The sequence below is a fragment of the Rutilus rutilus genome (genome assembly GCF_951802725.1).
Source record: "Rutilus rutilus genome assembly, chromosome: 20".
Lineage (NCBI taxonomy): Eukaryota > Metazoa > Chordata > Actinopteri > Cypriniformes > Leuciscidae > Rutilus > Rutilus rutilus.
Genome location: NC_140225.1, coordinates 17,163,875 through 17,184,401, shown reverse-complemented (window position 1 = coordinate 17,184,401; position 20,527 = coordinate 17,163,875). Strand labels below are relative to the sequence as shown.

At 37.8% G+C, this 20,527-nt stretch overlaps 1 protein-coding gene across 3 annotated transcripts in view; it reads left to right on the top strand.

The window, feature by feature from the left end:
• The window catches only part of wdfy4 (WDFY family member 4), a 53,705-nt gene that overhangs the window by 28,289 nt on the left and 4,889 nt on the right, over positions 1-20,527 (top strand). For 2 of the 3 annotated variants that reach the window (XM_084391985.1, XM_084391986.1), the window contains exons 44-56: positions 9,500-9,648; positions 10,359-10,479; positions 10,672-10,757; positions 10,858-10,914; positions 11,854-11,886; positions 15,076-15,118; positions 15,274-15,393; positions 15,476-15,593; positions 15,822-15,931; positions 16,807-16,960; positions 17,115-17,206; positions 18,197-18,409; positions 19,705-19,837. In XM_084391985.1, coding sequence (XP_084248111.1) covers positions 9,500-9,648; positions 10,359-10,479; positions 10,672-10,757; positions 10,858-10,914; positions 11,854-11,886; positions 15,076-15,118; positions 15,274-15,393; positions 15,476-15,593; positions 15,822-15,931; positions 16,807-16,960; positions 17,115-17,206; positions 18,197-18,409; positions 19,705-19,837 — 1,429 coding nt within the window. The remainder of the gene's footprint in view (positions 1-9,499; positions 9,649-10,358; positions 10,480-10,671; positions 10,758-10,857; positions 10,915-11,853; positions 11,887-15,075; positions 15,119-15,273; positions 15,394-15,475; positions 15,594-15,821; positions 15,932-16,806; positions 16,961-17,114; positions 17,207-18,196; positions 18,410-19,704; positions 19,838-20,527) is intronic. The other variant, XM_084391987.1, reaches the window with a different exon arrangement.

Genomic DNA, 20,527 nt, shown 5'->3' with positions numbered 1-20,527 from the left:
TTAACAGGGCAGAGAGTGGCTGACAGAAGTATTAATAAGGAACAGTAGGGGGTGATGTCTCCTGTCTTGTATTCATTCAGTAGGTGGTGTGTCCTGCTGTGCTGCGTGCCAGCCGAATTGCCCTCTCCTTACTTATTAATACAGAAATGCAAACGCTTGACGCGGCCTACGCCTCAATTCCAGAGGCAATGTGATGACTGTAATTTACAGGCACCATGTCCTCAGAGGCTTAGCTTTTCATTATTACTCAAACAGGAAATAACTTCACAGATGCAATCTTACGAGTTGTTAATTATTGCTTTTATACAGAGCCGATGTGTGGCTGTTAAGTGCATATGCTGACACATTTAGCTGTGGTGCTCATGTGGGCAATGTAAGTTTGAATCTAGCTCATTTAATTTCCCAATCGTTGTCCTATACCCATCATTTCCTGTTCTCTCTAATATGAAAATACTAGTACGAAAATACTAGTTAATGTTATCGCATTGAACTGAAACTTAGTGACTTTGTTCACAGAGACTATAACAACTTGTCCAATTTTTTTTATTTATTTTTTTACTTTTTTTGTGTTGTTTTTTTCACCTTGTTACACTTATGGTGTTCCCGGTCAAAAATGACAGGCCTACACAAAATAGCTTATAAATCCCTCGTTATGCTATATTATCCCCAAAAATTGGATTCAATCTTTTTATCAACTTGTTTCCTTTCAATTAGGACTGGTTTTGTATTCAATTTTCAAACAGTTTAATTGTAGGAGTCATTTATCCGAGCTTATGCACCTCAGTTTTTGAGTGAAAAAAGCATTATTTGTTAATAATTTTGGCAATATTGAGAAAAATGCCTACTATCAAATAAATGAGGCCTATGAATAATCAGATGCAAATATAAATATAAAACCAGTCCTAATTGAAAGAGAACAAGTGGACAAAAAGATTGAATCCAAGATTGGGTGAAAATATGGTATAATGCGTGATTTATAAGCTATTTTATAGGCCGGTCATTTTTGACCGGGAACACCACAAGTGTGACTATGTGCCATATTTTTTACAAAACAAAAGTTTCAAAACAAAATTCCTGGTGAAATATTAGAGTAGACTAGTGTGATCAACAGTAGCCATTTTTTTCATTTTTTTTTTTCATATTTCCAAATTTACTCATAAATTATTTGTTTTTTACTCAAAAAAATGAGATGTCTACTCTCAGATAAATGAGGCCCATGATTAATCAGATGCAAACAGAAATATAAAACCAGTCCTAATTGAAAGAGAACAAGTTGACAAAAAGATTGAATCCAAGATTGGGTGAAAATATGGTATAATGAGTGATTTATAAGCTTTTTTTTATGGGCCTGTCATTTTTGACCGGGAACACCACAGGTGTTATAGGGTTTTGAACACCACATGAGGGTTAATAAATAATAAGAATAATATTTTTTTATGTTAATTTTGGTCTTTTTGGCACCTATTATAGGAATAGATAAGATAAGAGAGGACATTAATAATATTCTACTTTATTGTGTGTGGTTTGGTGATGGATAGAAAACAAATCTGATGGAAGGGTTGAAAGCTGTACATTTGTTTATAAATATCAATATTTTTCCACCTTTTTTACTTTATAATACCATTTCTAAAGAGAAAAAAGAATTGTAGTCATTTAAAGTATTGGTTATACCTAAAGCTCATTCTAGATGTAACATTAGATGTGTCATTATGATTGCTTAGCCCAGTCTGAAACCAGTTTCATTATTACGTACCATTTTTTATATATATACCTGTATGTATATATATATATATATATATAGTGAGGAAAATAAGTATTTGAACACCCTGCTATTTTGCAAGTTCTCCCACTTGGAAATCATGGAGGGGTCTGAAATTGTCATCGTAGGTGCATGTCCACTGTGAGAGACATAATCTAAAAAATTAAGTTTTTATTTACAAATTAGAAAAAAAAAAAAAGGGGTATCAGATTCAGAAGGGGGTATTGCCAAAACAACAAACATAATCTAACTCCTTATTAACCATACCACCTAAACTAAAAGAAAAGAAAACATGAGTACAGCAAAATAAGCTAACTCCCTAACTCTCAAAATAAATGGCACCCTCCTCCCCACAAATAAAGAAATAAATGATTAACTAGCAAATTTCATATAAACTAAGAGAAACAGATTAATTAACCATACAATAAATAATCATTAAAGTTAACTCACTTCTGCATTTTAAGTTTCAATCATAGTGTGATCAAAAAGAGACTAATGAGAGAAAACTACTTCAATAAGTAGAACACAACATGAGGTAGAGATACACTATCAACTACTGGCTTCAACAGAACATCAGGTCTGGGGTTAAAGATGAGACCTCAAAGCTGCTGCACACAGTCAAGCCACCACCAACACAGCTCTGATGATGGTTGCAGTTTAAATTCTCTCCTTCCCCTCCCAGCATCCAATCACAGCAGGGCATTGATTATTTGCATCAGGTGGAAACCATTTCTCCTACGAAGAGAGACAGGGATAGAGAGAGAAACAGCACAGCTTGGGCACACACAAACAGAACCTTACGGCTCTGGACGTAACACCCCTGCCACCAAAGACCATAACCGCCCACTGGTTAGAAGTCAATGTACTAAGTCACTAATCATCAAAACACTTTAACTGTCTAAGGAATGAGTTCTGGACAGGGCATCTGCAATGATGTTGTCGATTCCTTTCTTGTGCCGAATGTCAAGATGGTATTCCTGCACAATTAAAGACCACCGCATTAAACGTTGATTAGTGTTAGACATGCAAGTTAAGAACAGCAATGGATTATGGTTTGTATAAACCAAAATGGGGCTATCACTTCCACCCAGATAAACTTCAATATTTTGAAGGGCTAGTAACAGAGCTAGAGCTTCCTTCTCAATTACACTGTAATTTCGCTGACACTTAGTGAATTTCTTTGAGAAAAAAAGATACAGGATGGTCAATTCCTGCGCCATCCTCCTGCATCAGGACTGCCCCGGCTCTTGCAGCGCTGGCATCAACCTGTAGTTTGAAAGGCCGTTAGAAATTAGGAGCAGAGAGAACAGGTGCAGTGCAGAGCAAATCTTTTGCAGCATTGAATGCATCCATGCACTCTGGAGTCCACACAAACTTCCTGGATGCATTCAAAAGATCAGTGAGAGGAGAAACAATAGCAGCAAAATTCTTGCTGCGATAGTAGCCACTCATTCCTAAAAAAACGGCGCAACTCACGTTTATTAGTGGGCTTGGGAAACTCAACAATGGCAGCTATCTTGGCTTCTACAGGTCTAACTTGTCCTTGGCCAACACATTTACCAAGATAGGTAACTGTTGCTTTGGCAAATTCACATTTAGCCAAATTCAGAGTCAGAGATGCTCTACTCAACCGTTCAAAAACAACATTTAACTTTTCAAGGTGTTCCTCCCAAGTGTTAGAATATATTACAACATCATCCAAATATACCTCAACATCGGTCACTTCTGACAAAACTCTGTTCATTAGCCGCTGGAACGTAGCTGGTGCATTTCGCATACCGAAAGCCATGACCGAGTACTGTAGGAAAGAATCAGGTGTGACAAATGCAGATATTTCAGAGGCACGAGAAGTTAGCGGGACCTGCCAGTACCCTTTTAGTAGATCTAACTTAGTAACATAATGAGCAGCACCAACTTTGTCAACACAATCTTCCATTCTTGGAAGAGGAAAAGAGTCTGGTTTGGTCACAGCATTAACTTTACGATAGTAAGTGCAGAATCTGAATGTAGAGTCAGAATTTGGCACTAGAATACATGGTGAACTCCATGGACTTTGACTACGAGTTGCAAATCCATGCTCTAACAAATATGTCACCTCAGATTTTATGAAGACTCGTTTCTTTGGATTTATTCTATATGGATGTTGCTTAATGAGCTGGCTAACTCCTACATCAATGTCGTGATACAGCAAGGTAGTCTGGGAAGGAACATCAGAGAACAGGCCAGAATAGTTAACAATTAAGTTACTAACTGCTTTACTCTGTTCTTCTGTTAAGTGGAAGAGATAGGATTGCAGATCACCTAGAATAACTGAATTCTGCAAGCGGGCACACGAAGTTTGAGCATCTTTTGCTATCAGTCTATCCTCCTCCACACATTCAATAGATAGAAAAACTGCTGCAGACACGGGTTTAACAAGAACATCTGAGTTTGCATTTCTTATGATATATGCCTTCAACATGTTTACATGACACACTCTGCTCTTACGTCGCCGCTCAGGAGTGGCAACAACATAATTAGTATCACTAAGTTTTCTCTCAATGATGTACGGGCCAGAGAACTTCGCTTGCAAGGCTGTTCCAGGCACAGGAAGTAGGGCCAGAACAGATTCACCTGGCTGAAACTCACGCCTCACACTTTTGTGGTCAAAATGAGTTTTCATCTTCGCTTGAGACTCCACCAGATGAGTCCGAGCTAACTGACTAGCTTGGTGAAGACATTCCCTGAAAGAAGTCACATACTCAAGTACAGATACAGGTGCAGAAGTCTGTGAAAGCAACTGTTCACTCAGTAACCTTAATGGGCCTCTCACGGTATGCCCAAACACCAATTCTGCAGGGCTGAATCCGAGTGACTCCTGAACACTTTCTCTTATTGCAAACATCATTAAAGGTAGACCTTCCACCCAATCTCTGCCAGTCTCTGTGCAAAATCTGCATAGCTTTAAGAGTCTGGTGAAACCTCTCCAATGCACCCTGAGACTCTGGATGGTTTGCACTCGCCAATTGATGTTTAACTCCCAATTCACTCAGCATCTGTGTAAACACTTTTGATGTGAAATTAGAACCCTGGTCAGATTGAATAACCTTAGGCAAACCAAATAGAGAACAGAAGCGAATTCTCTCTTTAACCACTGATTTAGCTTTTATCGTGCGGAGAGGAATTGCTTCTGGATAGCGAGTCGCAGTGCACAGGTTGGTTAAGATACATTGATGCCCAGATTTAGATTTAGGTAAGGGACCTACACAATCTACAAGCAGCCGTTCAAATGGTTCGTGAAGTACAGGAATCGGTTTTAGAGGAGCTACCGGGATGGTCTGGTTTGGCTTCCCCACTAACTGGCATGTATGACATGAGCGGACAAATGTAGAAACTGCAGACTTCAAACCAGGCCAAAAAAAAGTATCTGCTGATTCAATGAAATGTTTTCGTTACTCCTAAATGTCCTGCTAGAACATTCTCATGAGCTTACTCTAGTACATGGTGTCGATAATCAGTGGGTAAAACAATCTGGCAAACCTCTTGCCACTTTGCATCACAATGCAGAGGTATCCACGTACGCATCAGAATTCCATCTTCCCAAAAATAGGTACTTGAGTGAAGTCTACTACAGCATCTCTACAAGCAGCCAGGGAAGGATCAGTAATCTGTGCAACAGCTAACTCCACCTTACCTATTTTCAATGTGATTTTCAATAACACAGGGGATTCAATGTTTTCTAACTCAACCTTAGATTTAACTTTTGCTACCCTCTCCATATCCTCAGGTTGAGAAAACAGCACAGTATCTGAAAGATCTGAAACATCTCCAAACTTCAGTGACTGAGCTCGTGTTACAGCACAGGCAGGAAATACAGATCTATGCTGAGTCGCAAGTTCAGACACTTCAGTAGCAAAAGGTTCATGAACAACAATAGGACGAGGAAAGACTTTGCCACCTGCAAGATCAGTTCCTAGAATGAAACCAACCCCATCTACCGATAACTGTGAACATACACCCAACGTCACTAAACCAGTAACCAGTTCTGAATTCAAATACACTTAATGAAGAGGAACATTGACACAAACCATTCCAAAACCACAAACTAGCACATCAGTACCCGTATAAGATTCAGCAGAAAAAGGAAGCATCTCTTCTAAAATAAAAGACTGCGCAGCCCCAGTGTCCCTTAGAATCCTTAACTGTCTTTCCTCTGACTCAGATGAAAGAGACAGTACCAGTACAAATAAATGGCGGATAAGTGGTAGCATTCACATCATATGCTTTTGGAACCGATTGCATGAGTGCTACACTTTTGGACTTGGAAGCAGCATTTTTTTTGCTTCCACACTTTACATTTTGAAATTACGTGATTGGGGTCAAGACAAAAAAAACATGCTCGCCCGTCACTTGCACGTTTAGGACTCGATTTACGTTGTGAACTATGGTCTTGACCGGTGTTGGTATTACGATCTAGGTGGTCGGAAAACTTCAAAGCTTCCCCCCATGGAAGGCTAACTTTTGTTCAGTCGAGTTTCAGAAAACACATTTAGATGCGTTAACACAAATTCATCGGCTGCAATAGCAGCATCAGCTAGAGCCTGCACTTGTTCTTTAAGATATACAACAACGTTTTCTGGCACACACGTTTTAAAGTCTTCTAGCAGGATCAACTCCTGAAGCTGCTCAAAGGTTGTGATCCCACTGGAAAGACACCACTTATCAAATAGTGTTTTCTTCTCTCTTGCAAATTCGACATATGTCTGTCAGGCTGATTTCACATGCGATCGAAATTTCAGACGACACGCCTCAGGCACCAATTCATGTGCTCTCAAAACCGCCGTCTTAACTACATCGTGATCGAGAGCTTGCTCAATTGGCAATGCAGCTGAGACCTCTTGCGCCTTCCCTACAAAGTTACTTTGCAAAAGTAGAACTCACATGTCTTTAGGCCACCGCAGCTATCCGCTCGAATGCTGTAAAATATGAGTCTACTTCAGTTTCTCTGAACGATGGTACCAAACGAATTAATTTACCTACATCAAAATCAGGAGGGGAGTCAAACAGGGAATTCATAGGAGTTACACCTTAAGTTTTGAGCAGAATCCACTTCTGGCCTTTTCACTAATGACACAGAAGGTAATCTGGATTGAGGCAATGGAATGGGTCTACGCAGTTTTAAAGCTTCTATCTCTAACCTACGCAGTTCGATTTCACGATCTCCTTTCACTTCTACCATACGCAACTTAATACGCTCTGCCTCACATTCTTCCTGTTTTAGCTTCAATTCAATCTTCTTTAACTTAATGGCTAGTAATGGCTTAGAACAAGTATCTTTGGGCTCCATATTAGGATTAGAATCAGAAACTGCAGTCTCCACCACAGCATCGGACTCTACCCCAACGATACCCTCCTCATCTGGTGGTACTAGAACGCCAGTTTTAACTAGCTCTCCAAATAACTCCTCCTTGATTACCTGTTTACTCGCTTCTTTTGGAATATTAATATGAATGAAATCTGCTATTTCAGTTAAAAAAAAATTTCGGCAACGATTATATGCTTCCCAAGAAGGATATAATGCGAACGAAATTAGATCAAATTCCATATCCTACAGCTAGACTACTCCTCCCTCATCAGAAGTGAATCAGCCAGACAAACAAATGTGAGAAATGCAAAAAGAATGAACCCACTTACCTCAAATAGTTGTCACACACAAAGTAGACAAATTTTCAATACTACAAATCAATCCCGGACGAGCCCCCATTTACTGTTACGATTTCCTGGTTGATCTAGGGGAGAAAAGCAACAGCAAAAAATAGATGGTGGTGAAATGAATGTGCAACAGCATGAAGCCACCCCGTCTCCAGACCCAGAGTTGTTTCACAATAACCGCATAATTATCTCATGAAGGAAAAATAGTTTTATTTACAAATAAGAAAAAAAAAAAGAGGGGTATCAGATTCAGAAGGGGGTATTGCCAAAACAACAAACATAATCAATCTAAATCCTTATTAACCAAACTACCTAAACAAAAAGAAAAGAAAACAAGAGTACAGCAAAATAAGCTAACTCCCTTACTAACATAAACAGGAGAAAGTCAAATTCAAAATAAATGGCACCCTCCTCCCTACTAACCCCACAAATAAAGAAATAAATGATTAACTAGCAAATTTCGTGTAAACTAAGAGAAAAACAGATTAATTAACCATACAATAAATAATCATTAAAGTTAACTCACTTCTGCATTTTTAAGTCTCAATCATAGTGTGATCAAAAAGAGACTAATGAGGGAAAACTACTTCAATAAGTAGAACACAACATGAGGTAGAGATAGACTATCAACTACTGGCTTCAACAGAACATCAGGTCTGGGGTTAAAGATGAGACCTCAAAGCTGCTGCACACAGTCAAGCCACCACCAACACAGCTCTGATGATGGTTGCAGTTTAAATTCTCTCCTTCCCCTCCCAGCATCCAATCACAGCAGGGCATTGATTATTTGTATCAGGTGGAAACCATTTCTCCTACGAAGAGAGACCGGGATAGAGAGAGAAACAGCACAGCTTGGGCACACACAAACAAAACCTTACGGCTCTGGACGTAACATAAATAAATAATATATATATATGTATGTATATATGTGTATATATATATGTATGTGTATATATATATATATATGTATGTGTATATATATATATATATATATATATATATATATATATATATATATATATATATATATATATATATATATATATATATATATTTATTTATTTATATATATTTATATTTATATATTTATATATTATGTGTGTGTGTGAATCTATCTATGTGTGTGTGTGAGAATGTATGCGTGTGTGTGTATGTGTAAATGTTTGTGCGAATGAATGTGTGAATGTATGTGTGTGCATATCAATTCTAGTGTGAACTACCACGAACACTCTTAAAAACATTCTGTAGCAGGGTGTAATAAGTTGTTGCTGTAAATCACCAAGACCAGACAGAATTAGGACCGACTCAGGTCAGGGCTGATTCTGTTTTAAAGCTCTGTCTGAAACCAAACCCCCACCAGGTGGACCATATATTTAAACAGGGCCTTAATCAATTAGTGTGTTGCTATTGTTGCTGTGTCATTGATTAATTCTGGTAATAAACAGTGGGGCCCTCTCTCTGCTCTGGTGAGGGGGCGCTTGCATGGAGAGGAGGCTCTGATTTGATTTGTATTAATTGTGGAGCGGCTGGCAGTACGGCTGGACCCCATATGTTTCGGGGACGTGGATCCCCGGAGCCCAGAGTCCCGGTGACTCAGGGCTGAGGCCAGGTGCAGCTGCTTGGTGTGAAATGAAGGGAGACAATACAATTAGCCGTGCATAATCGAGAGGTTTCGTGCGAACTCCGCCTGCGGAGGATTGGCCCTGTTTCACAAACACCCCAACCATTCAGCATTTTGCCTTTTTCTCCCTTTAATTTTTGTCTTTTCACCATGTTGTTTAGATAATGAAGTGGTAACAGTGATCAATCAAGGCCAGGGTGGCGCTTCTTTGACACCTTAGCCCCAGGGCACAATTCAAAAAGCAGGCTGCAGTGACACTTCGTACAACTGTTGAAAACTTGGCTTGACATCATGTTTACTCATACATTGATTTCGGCAGCTTGTAAAACAAATTACAGCTTTATTTTAGACAGTTCAATGCACAATACGGATTTCTGTGTAAGCTACTTGATACACATGCTGTCTGCTGTAATGTGTCCATACTTCAGGTCAAAGCCAAACACTGCGTGGTGGTCGTCAGTGGTCACGTGGTGACTGAAGGAGTGCTGTTGTTTGGTAAAGCTGACCTCTACATATGTGAGGGCTTCACGTTGACCTCCACGGGAGATGTGTGCTGTAGAATCCATCATCAGACCAAGTAAAAGCAACTGTTTTCTTTCAGCACATACATACATACATACATACATACATACACTACCATTCAAAAGTTTGGAGTCTGTAAGTAAAGTAAAAACAGTAATGTTGTAAAATAATCGAACATAACCCTTTTCTATTATATAATCTAATTTATTTGTGTGTTGGCAAAACTGAATATTCAGCAGCCATTTCTCCAGTCTTCAGTGTCACATGATCTTTCTTAATCATTGTAATATGCTGATTTATTTATGCTGATCTATTTTAAAAATGGTTGTGCTGCTTAATACTTTTGTGGGAATCATATCTGATTCATATCACAAAATCTGTATTCTTTGATGAGTGTAAAGTTTAAAAGAACACAATATATATATATCTATATATATCTATATATAGATATAGATATAGATATAGATATAGATATATATATATATATATATATATATAGATATATATCATAAACGTCTTTACTTTCACTTTTTAGCAATTGATGCAAAGGATGCATCCTTGCTGAATCAAAGTATTCATTTAAAAAAAGACTTTGAATGGTAAAAAAAAAAGAGCTTTGTGTATATGATTATGTGATAATTCATTATTTTATTATTAAAGCATGATAAATGAGAAGGTTAACATTCATTTTACTGAGATAGAGAAGCTTTATTTATTTTTGTTTATAGATAAAACTGTATCTTAAATTTTCTGTACTTATTATAGTGTGAGAGACTCATATATTTGCAACATGATGAATAAAGAGAAAAACTCAGTGAGCCCGAGCTGCAAACGCTGGTTGTATGATGACATCAAAGAGGCCAATTTCATGCGCTTTCTGCTTGAGGTGAGATTCACAGAGCCCATAGTTATTTCTGTTGTATTTATTTTAAAGCCCAAATCCTGTACCTTTGTTATTGAATTACACAGTAGTTGGTCTTAGAATGCATGCCTGTGTTGTCCAGTGCAGTTATTAGCCATTATGGTTTTGTTGTTTGTAAATGTTTTTTTGGTTTTCTTTTTCTCAATGATGCTTTAGGACAACGCTCTGGAAATATTCTTTAAGAACGGAACTTCTGTGTTCCTGGTATTCTTCAACAATGACCATATCAATGCATATAAGAGGTAAAGCGAGATAGTGCTTGTGTTTTAGGCAGGTAAAGAACTGTGTGTGAGGTGACACAATAAATTGATTTTCTCTCTTTCTCTTTGTCCTGCTTTCCAGGCTATGCTCTGTGGTCTCCTCATTAAAGGGAAGGGGAGAGACTGTACTTAATGTGAGGTGAGTGTCAAAAGCATCTACCAGATCTTGCAGACAGCTGCCACTTGAGTTGGAGAGACTGTGATGCTTTTATATTGAAACAGAGTTTTGTGGTTTCAAAGTTTCCAGAAAAGACATTCTCATATGTGTGCGGTTAAATATTGACAGGAAGACTCTCAATCCCCTCAACAATATCCGGGCATTACACGGAAACTACAATTACTGCATCTTCAGCACTTGCTACCAATTAAAACAGCCTCAGTAACTTTTCGAAGTCATAAGCTGCCAATAGTCAAGATTTTATAGTTTTTAATTGTCTGCAAGGGAGCCATAAGCTTTCTACCTATTTGTTATTTCAGATGTTGTTTTGTTTCAAATTATCATTCCTTAACTCACCTTTTCAATTTCTGCTCAATTTAGTTTTATTATGTTTAGTTCCCCTGACTTTTTGACATGATGAAGAGGGAATGGACTTAATATCAGTACCGTTTCCTCAAAGCCAGTTTTTTTCTTACAGTGGGTAATTTTTTTACTGAGACTGTACAGATTACAGATCAAAGGACCCCTCGATGGATAGAGAGATGGAGCATATTGTGAAAAAAAGTGTTGCATTTTTAAACCTGGCCTATTAAAAACATTTCTACTAGTGACAATTAATGTATTTACATATTTAATTAATCATGAATGATGTACAAATTCATATATTGGTACATAACATTTTAATTCTATTTAATTTGACAATGAAACAGCTAGCTGAACCTTCTAAACTTAGCTTCGTTTGAAGTAAAATTTGTTGTAGTTTAGTTTGACACACTTTTTTTTTAGATCAAACCATAATTGGTGGACCCCCCTTGCAAAACCTCCAGTTTATTTAATAACATTTCAGGAGTAGATTCAAATGTTAAAACAGTCATTATGTAATAAGATTATTAATAAAAGACAATCTATTGATGTCTCCAGCAGGTCTGTCATGTTCTCTGTGAAAACTTGGAGGTGAGGTAGTAGTATTTTGCCGCCAATTTTCTTGAATACCTCGAGCTACCGAGTTTGGCGAGATCAGCCCTGAAAAATTAATCTTCCTTTGCGACCTATCAAGCAGCCTTTTCCTTCTGCTCCTCTCTTGACAAGGATTGCACAAATCTCCTTCTCTCAACAAATACAGACTTCCGGTCAGCCTTACAGACTCAGAGTCTTTGCCGTCTTGCTGTGTGTAGGCCACAGGATTGCGTTTGGTGTTTACCTTGGTCAGGTTGGGCAGCAAGTGGATGCATTCAGGTACCTGTGTTAGCAAGTTATCAAAAAGTCCCAGCTCTGTCAGGTTTGTCAGGAAAGCCAAGGTGGGCGGGAGAGCGTTTAGACGATTCATTCCCAAGTTGAGAACCTGGAGGTTTCTCAGATTTCCTATTTGAGACGACAAGCCAGCAGAGTCAAGGTTGTTGTTACAGAGGTTGAGGTGGACTAGAGATCCCAGGAGTCCGATGCTTTCAGGCAGTTGTTCGATTTGGTTGCTGTGAAGGTCTAACCAACGCAGTCCAGTCAGCTGGCTAATGAATTCTGGGATTGTTTTCAATTGGTTCCGGCTCAGGTCAAGTTCCTCTATGTTTCTTAACTTTAGGAGGCATTTGGGAAATGTGGCGATGCCTACGTTGCTCAGATCAAGTCGTAGTTTGCCATCTGGAGTTACTCTGAGAGCATTTTTAGCCATTTTCAATGTTATCTTCGTACCTTTGGCTCCACTTGCTTTCTTCCCTTTAGCCATGGAGCTGTACAGACACAGATTAATGGTTAAACGCTTCTGAAGCATCAATTTGATTAAATCTTAACTCAAGTTATGTAATTATTATCTCAGGACCTCGTAGCTTTAAACATGTGTGACTTAATGACGGGACAGTTTAGTTGTTTGCATTGGGAAAGAGGTATCATGTATGCCCGCAGGCAGTATCGGGGGGCGAGGAGGTGTTGGGCCGTTTGGGGAATGAGAGGGGTGTAAATGTTTACAACCCCGATTCACTCACCCAACTCACCCTAAAGGGAAAATTTAGGATAATGTCGTTCTCTAATTAAGGCTAATATCAGATAACAGTGGGTACGGCGAGCGTCCAAAATATATTCTGGAAAAAGCTGTTTGTGTTCCATCTGATTGATCCAGGGCGGCGCTAGCAGTCCGTGTGACTGTGTGAAGAGAGTCAAATCAGTACTTTGATAAATGACACTGGTAAGAGATTTAAACTCGCTCCCTTCATATCTTCCCATTAAAAAGGAGGAGTGTCTGCATTGTAAGCCCTTTGGCGACTCATTAATCACATTGGTAGATGGGCTAATACGGTTCATCCTGTTTCTATTAAACCTTTTGTTTTTGAATCCATTGCATCCGAGAGGTGCAATTACAGAGAGCTGACCATCGGCGTGATCAATCTTCATGTTGTTTGTGATTCGCTGATTCTGAACCCTCCAAACGGATAGAAAATTGGATGGTGTTGCTGTTTTCGTGACATATGGAATATAATAGATGCCACAACAACACGGTTTAAGACCAGATATCATTTGTAACCAAAATATAAGCTACTTTATAATTGATGAATATGCTTTTGAAAACCTCTCTAACAATTGTTTAGTAAGTCTTTTAGAGTATTAAAAATTCTACCAAATCAACATTAATATTTTTTTTTTATTATTGTTTTGAATGTTCTACCAATGATTTAACATACTTAACTAAAACAGATAAGAGTGATAACAGTCAGACATTTTCTCATTTGTAATTTTTGTTGTTTTAAACTACTGTATGATCCAAATTGGTAATATGAAATAGCTATTTTTTGTAATAGAAAAAAATACATAAACACTGTGATAGAATTAAGCTTCAGTGTCTAACTTTGCTAGTTGTGCCACTAGTTGTACCTAGTAACAGTCAGTGGGCACATTTTGTAAGCATATTTTTATAACACGTTTTGTCATTTGTGAGACTTTAAAAAACGAATTCTCTGTGCATAAACAAGCTTCACAAGAACTTCAGAGAGTCTAAAAGGATTAAAGGTAAAAGGGTAACGCAAAAGTGTGTAAAAAACGTAATTTTTGTCTCAACCAGCTATTGTTACCCAGGATTCATTTCATCCCCTTTCTGGTGTGAAGGAAGACTTAAATACGTTTTTCTTACTCACGGTTTTTAAACGAGGTCCACAACTGAATTGCTTGAGAATCAGGGGAGGATCTTCAGACTGTAGTCCAAAAAGAAGCTTTGTCCTGTTTAACTTTTGTTACCAAGCAACACTTGCGTGGGGTGCCAAGAGTTTTATTGTCCTGTGACCGGAGCGCACACAAAAGAAAGGCGAGAAAGAAGTGTTGTGTGTATGTGTACACTCCCTCAGATTACTTTTCCAGAATGTTCTTTGAAGTCCGGGACGTTAATAGTTTCATAGTTAATAGTTCTTTCTTTCTTTCTTTCTTTCTTTCTTTCTTTCTTTCTTTCTTTCTTTCTTTCTTTCTTTCTTTCTTTCTTTCTTTCTTTCTTTCTTTCTTTCTTTCTTTCTTTCTTTCTTTCTTTCTTTCTTTCTTTCTTTCTTTCTTTCTTTCTTTCATTTACATATGGGAATAAATGGTGATAAATGCAAACCAGTTTCAATAGTCGTGGTGTCCGATCATCAGCATGTATGCATGTCAAAACAGCTTTGATTTTGCATGTTTGGGTTGCTTGTTGTAAGAGCCACTCTTCGTAATCTTGTAATTCAGTAATATGTGTGAAGGGGCAGCCAAACTATCAAGGTAATATGTTACTGTGTGTTTACAGTCATTTTCAAAAACCTATAGATGGCACTATTTACTCCTTTAAAGGAGGGAACGACATGACTGAAAAAAATCTCAACCCTTATTTCCACAAGAATGTTTCTATTGCCTCTTGTCTGATGAAAGATGTACCTCCTTGGTTTAAAACCATAAACTCTTTTTATTCCTTAACCTGTTGCTGTGCAACTATAGTAGACTTGGTTCAGATGACTAGATCTAAATCCACCTTATTCAAGGCACTGTTAAGAATTAAAAGAAAACAGCTCTGTTTGCATTACATGTCAGGTGTCATCGCAATAGGTCAATTTTTTTTTTTTTTTTTTAAGATAGATGTCAGATTCTTCACAATAAAATATTTGAATAATATTTGTCTTTAAATACTTCTTGGCTGTGTTCATACAGAAAGACGGCAGCGGTTGAGAAGATGGCCCTAATTAAATGGCAGGTTGGAGTCTTCAGTTACTTTTACCATTATCAATTGCGATATACATCCTGCATCCTGCAAATTGATTGAACGCAGTAATAGAAACATAAGCTCTCTGCAAATGTGATTTTACAAATGTGTTTTGTTTTATTTTCTTCTGTTTTGACACTATTTAGAAGGGAGAAATAAGTAACTTTGAATACCTTATGCATCTAAACACGCTTGCTGGACGGACATACAACGACTTGATGCAGTATCCCGTTTTTCCGTGGATCATTGCTGATTATGAATCAGAGGTAAAGTTAACATGCATGCAAACTTGAAACTTTTGAATTTCAAGGACTTGATGCTGAAAATTCTTGTTTGTTTGACGATTAGACTCTGGATCTGTCCTGTCCTGCTACATTCAGAGATCTGTCCAAACCAATGGGAGCTCAAACTGAGAAGAGAAAAGCAAAGTTCATTCAGAGATTCCTTGAAGTGGAAAATAATGATGGTAAAGAGTATTTTTGATATGCACCTGTTTTATATGCAACTATTCAGTAACTGAGACCTTTTGCTCATTGCTTTGTCAGTTTCACCTGCCCATGTGTTTTTGTTTGTTTTCTTTCTTTGAAACATAAAGACATGGCTGTTTTTCAGAAAAAAGGCATTTGGGGCTGCAGGACTGGATTAAATGATCAAATAAATGCTTTTATGTTACTAATGAATATCATGATTACAGGTGATCTGTCGGCTCAGTGTCATTACTGCACACACTATTCCTCAGCCATCATAGTGGCCTCATACCTGGTGAGGATGGAGCCTTTCTCCCAGACCTTCATCCAGCTGCAGGTAAACTTCTCACCTGTGTGACCAGACTCAAATGCACACAGTGCTACAGAAACTGAAATAAATCAGATGTGTTGGCCTCTTCTTTATCAAATGAAGGACAAAACATGTCTGCGTGACAGAACTTCTCCTATAAAATTCAATTTTTCTAAATTGAAGTTACTTGATGAAACAAGCTTTATTGTTTTTGGGCTTGGGTGCGCTTTTTCTTTTTTTCTTTCCAAAACTGAATTAGGGTATGATTTTAATATGTATGCAAATAAATAAATTCTTTTGCATCACTTGCTTGCAAAACCGCATTTAGATTTTAAAGAATATCTCATTTATACACATGGAACCAATTGATTAAAATAAAATGTCATGCATATTTGATAGCCGGTGTAATGTAATGCAAACATTAAGATAACACTTTGCAATGATATTTGCTTAACTTGAGCAGCTTTCCTCCGTACAGTAATATTCATAATCATATTTGTGCCACTAACAGTATATTACTTTCATTCAATTAGGGCATTTCCTTTTCCTGCAAATTACATAACTTCTCCAGAGATTTTCATCAGGACATATAACATCCCTTGAAAAATAAAAAGCCTGAATCAATTGCTTGAAAATGTCTCGAATCTAAGCAGTTGTTCCTTGATTGTGATTCATATACACACATGGGGCCATTTTAGTGTTCTCGACTAGCTGGCGGTGGAGCTCCCAGGCTTATGCATTAAACAAACACATTTGATGGCATGTCTTTTTTCATCCTTAATAATTTCCCTTGCTCTGAATCCTTTTCATTGTGCCACTTTGGTTTCAAATAACATTAGAAAAGTGCTCCCTTCCTTGAGTTTAAGATTTAGTTTTATTTATTTATAAAAAACAAATTGCAGGGTGGAGCGTTTGACGTCCCAGAGCGGATGTTCCACAGCATTCAGAACGAGTGGGAATCTGCATCTAAGGACAACATGAGTGATGTCAGGGAGATCATTCCAGAATTTTTCTACCTCCCAGACTTTCTTGTCAACTCAAACCAATTTGACTTCGGTAAGATATCAGTATTAGCTCAACAATCGAATGAAAATGCATTTTTTTATTATTTTTTTTATTTTTATGATTTGAGTCAAAGAGGCTTTTTTTATATATTTTATTTTTAATTACCTGTTTCATAAGTCTGTAAATGTGTGTATTGATAATATAGGTTGCATGCAGGACGGGACGTTTTTAGATGATGTGGTTTTGCCACCATGGGCCAAAGGAGACCCACAGGAGTACATCAGAGTACACAGAGAGGTCAGTTTCTCTGGTCAAGGCTGTCTTAAAAAAGGGCCTGTTTTGTAGACCACAAGCATCATAATATCTAATTCTAGTTTAAAGGCTGCTATACTTACTCTTAGGCTATACATAAGGCAACAAAGGTCAGTGCAATCAGAGCACATACCAAGTTTCATGAAAACAAGCATGGGGTTAAACGGTATCAGTGTCACTGCACCATTCATATCCAGCTAAACTTGGCAATAGTTAAATCATTTTTGTAGCTGCTTTATTTTTTGCCTTTCCTGAGATAATAAGCACTTGTTGAGTTCATCAAGGAAGCCCCATTACTCTGTTTAACGCCATTGTAATTAGAAGATAACAGGCCCAATTCAGCACAAGTACAATATCTGCACTCTCCTATAACTCCATTACAGAAGCCTGCTGGTTATTGGAATGAATGCTTTCTTTCTCACTACGTTATGCCTGCAGGCATATAAGGGCCAGGCTTTATCAGTTCCCAATCTACAGAGCAATATTTGTATCATTTCCAGATAGTATATAATGAGCTATTCTGTCCGCTCGCCTTCCTTCATATGCAAATGAAGGGCAATATAGGGATCTTCCACAATTTAGTGCTTGTGACTTAGAGCTGCTTTGATTATACTTGTTATTTTAAGTGATTTTTTTTTTTTTTTGTGCTTTTGTGTATATGTTTATGTTATGTTTGGGCTCTTTAACCAATTCTAAAATAAGTTATTTTTCCAATATTTTTCAAAATATAAGTATTAACATGGAATAGGAATACAAACTTTTGGAATATAATTTTTTAGATCAGATTGTTCGAACTGTAATCAGTCGCCCGGATGGAATAATATCTTTTTAAAATGCATTATTGTGCAATCTCTTTGACCTGAAATGTGTAAGCTTTTCCGCCTGCACTGCTACAGAAATAAAGGTTACGGCATCACTGATAGTGTTTTAGACCCATCCAGATCTGCTGACTGACCGAGTTTGCACTCTCTGCAGGCTCTTGAGAGCGATTACGTGAGTGCACGCCTGCATCTTTGGATTGATCTGATCTTCGGCTACAGACAGCAGGGTTCGCCTGCAGTAGAGGCCGTCAACACCTTTCACCCGTACTTCTACACTGACAAACACGATAGAGCGAGCATGAAGGATCCTGTCGTGAAAAGTACTGTCCTTGGATATATCAACAACTTTGGCCAAATGCCAAAACAGGTACGCCAGTTGAACAGTTTAAAGAAAATCAGGATATCCTCTATTCCTCTAATTTTTTGGTTGTAAATAAAGAATGTCATTTTGAAGCACTTTTCACAGAAATATATACTAGAGATGCATCGATATTATATTTCTGGGCAGTACTGAAAAGCCCATAATTATTTCATGTTATGGCTGATAACCGGTAAATCTGAAATCTTTTTTGACTAAATACATTTAAAAAATAAATAAAAATTTAATAATTTTTTTTAGTTATTTAAGTGGTAGAAGTGAATTTAGGCATCACAACAGATAATAACATCAGATATAACAGATAAAATGACAGATAAAAGAAAATCTCTAATGAAGTCCAATAACCAATATAGTTCCAAAATATCATGCCTAATATATGCTAAAATAGCAACAACAAAAAAACAATTCCAACAGTTTAACCCTTATGCTGTGTTGAAAATGACCAGCCTTTTTTAATAGCTTTTATAAAACGGTTAGTTCCAATCCTTGATTCTGATTGGTCAATAGCTGTGCTTTATTCACGATAAAACACGGCTATGACCGCTTCACCCAACGGTTCTATTTATCACTGCGCCCTTAGCAACCACACGTATCAACATAAATGGGTGTGAACTACCTCGCAAACAATGTTGCCGAGAATTTGTAAAGCAGCAGGCACCTCCAAGGTTTACACAAATCACTGCCTTCGCAGCACCATGGTGCAGAGATTGTCCGATGCTGGTCTCGAATCGAGGGAAATTATGTCTGTGAGTGGACTCCGCCTCGCGTCGTGCCTAACAACGCCCTTCAGCCGTTACTTATTCTCGATACAGCACAGCCTCTCGTACCTTATTGCTTACTTAAAACACTCATTATGCTATATTATCATCAAATATAGGATTCAGTCTTTTTAAATCTTCTAACTTGTTTTCTTTTAATTAGAACAGGTTTTGTATTTATTGTTGGAACTAATTAATCGCAGGCCTCATTGATCTGAGCTTGCACTGTGTGACTAAAAATCTGTACGTTTTAGTTCAAGGCAGAGACATTAAAGGTATAATGGAGGATTTTTTACTTCCGGGTGGATCACCTATACTATTGGTCCTCCTAATTGTCAATCATTCTGGTGAATCAATCAAACTTATTCAAAAGTGGAGAGGGCGGGTCTTATCTAAAATTCGGAAAGATCCTCCGCTATACCTTTAACTAGCATTTTTGAGGAAAAGAACATTTTTCTTTAATGAGATGATTTATTGTGGTACTGCATGTTAAATACCATACTGAAAGAAGTTTTATGCTTGCAGCTCTTCACAAAACCACACCCTAGCCGCACATCTTACAAGGGTCCTGCTGCGAAAGAGCCATCGGTATCCAGTCAGATAACCCCCTTTTTCTTTAAACTGGACAAGCTCAAGCCCTCCACCCAGGCAATAAAAGGTACACTGCCTGCTTAAAATGAACATTCTCAGCTCTGTGGTCGAGACCCCCCATTTAATCATTCATAGTCACCTTGTTATTTTATTCCATTCCTCAATTATTTTTTACAAGATGGGGCCACGTCTACAGGGAGCAATAGGAGCCGCGAGGCAGAAGATGCTGGCTAGACTTTTCACAGGCTAATTTTCTCAGTCATAGCTCAGCTCGGCTCCATTCAGCTCCTGCTATTTGTTAGGCCGCTCTTGATGATACAGCCACTGAGGCTTATTTAATAATCTGAATATCCCAAAAGGATCTCTCTTAGAAAATTAGATGATTCTCTTTCGCTGTGTTTCCATCTCTCTCGCTCTATTGTCTCTCACTCAATATCTTGTTCTCATATCAGGCGTTACTTTATCATACTGATCAGTAAATCCAACAAGGAAAGATTTAAAGGGCATCTTGAGACAGATATGCAATCGTCTCATGCTTCATTATGGTTTCTGTTACGGTTCTACTGTCAGTGAGCGAGGAGATTGACTGTGTCCTCGGATACAGTACTGTATGTAGGTCATTTGAAAGTAGAATACTCCTTCCTCTTGACCACAAGTTTTTATTTTATTTATTTTTTATTCTTAAACCTGAGACATCGTTCCAAATTAAATAAAAAGTCCCAAATGCCTGATTCAAAAATTCTAGATAGATTGATAC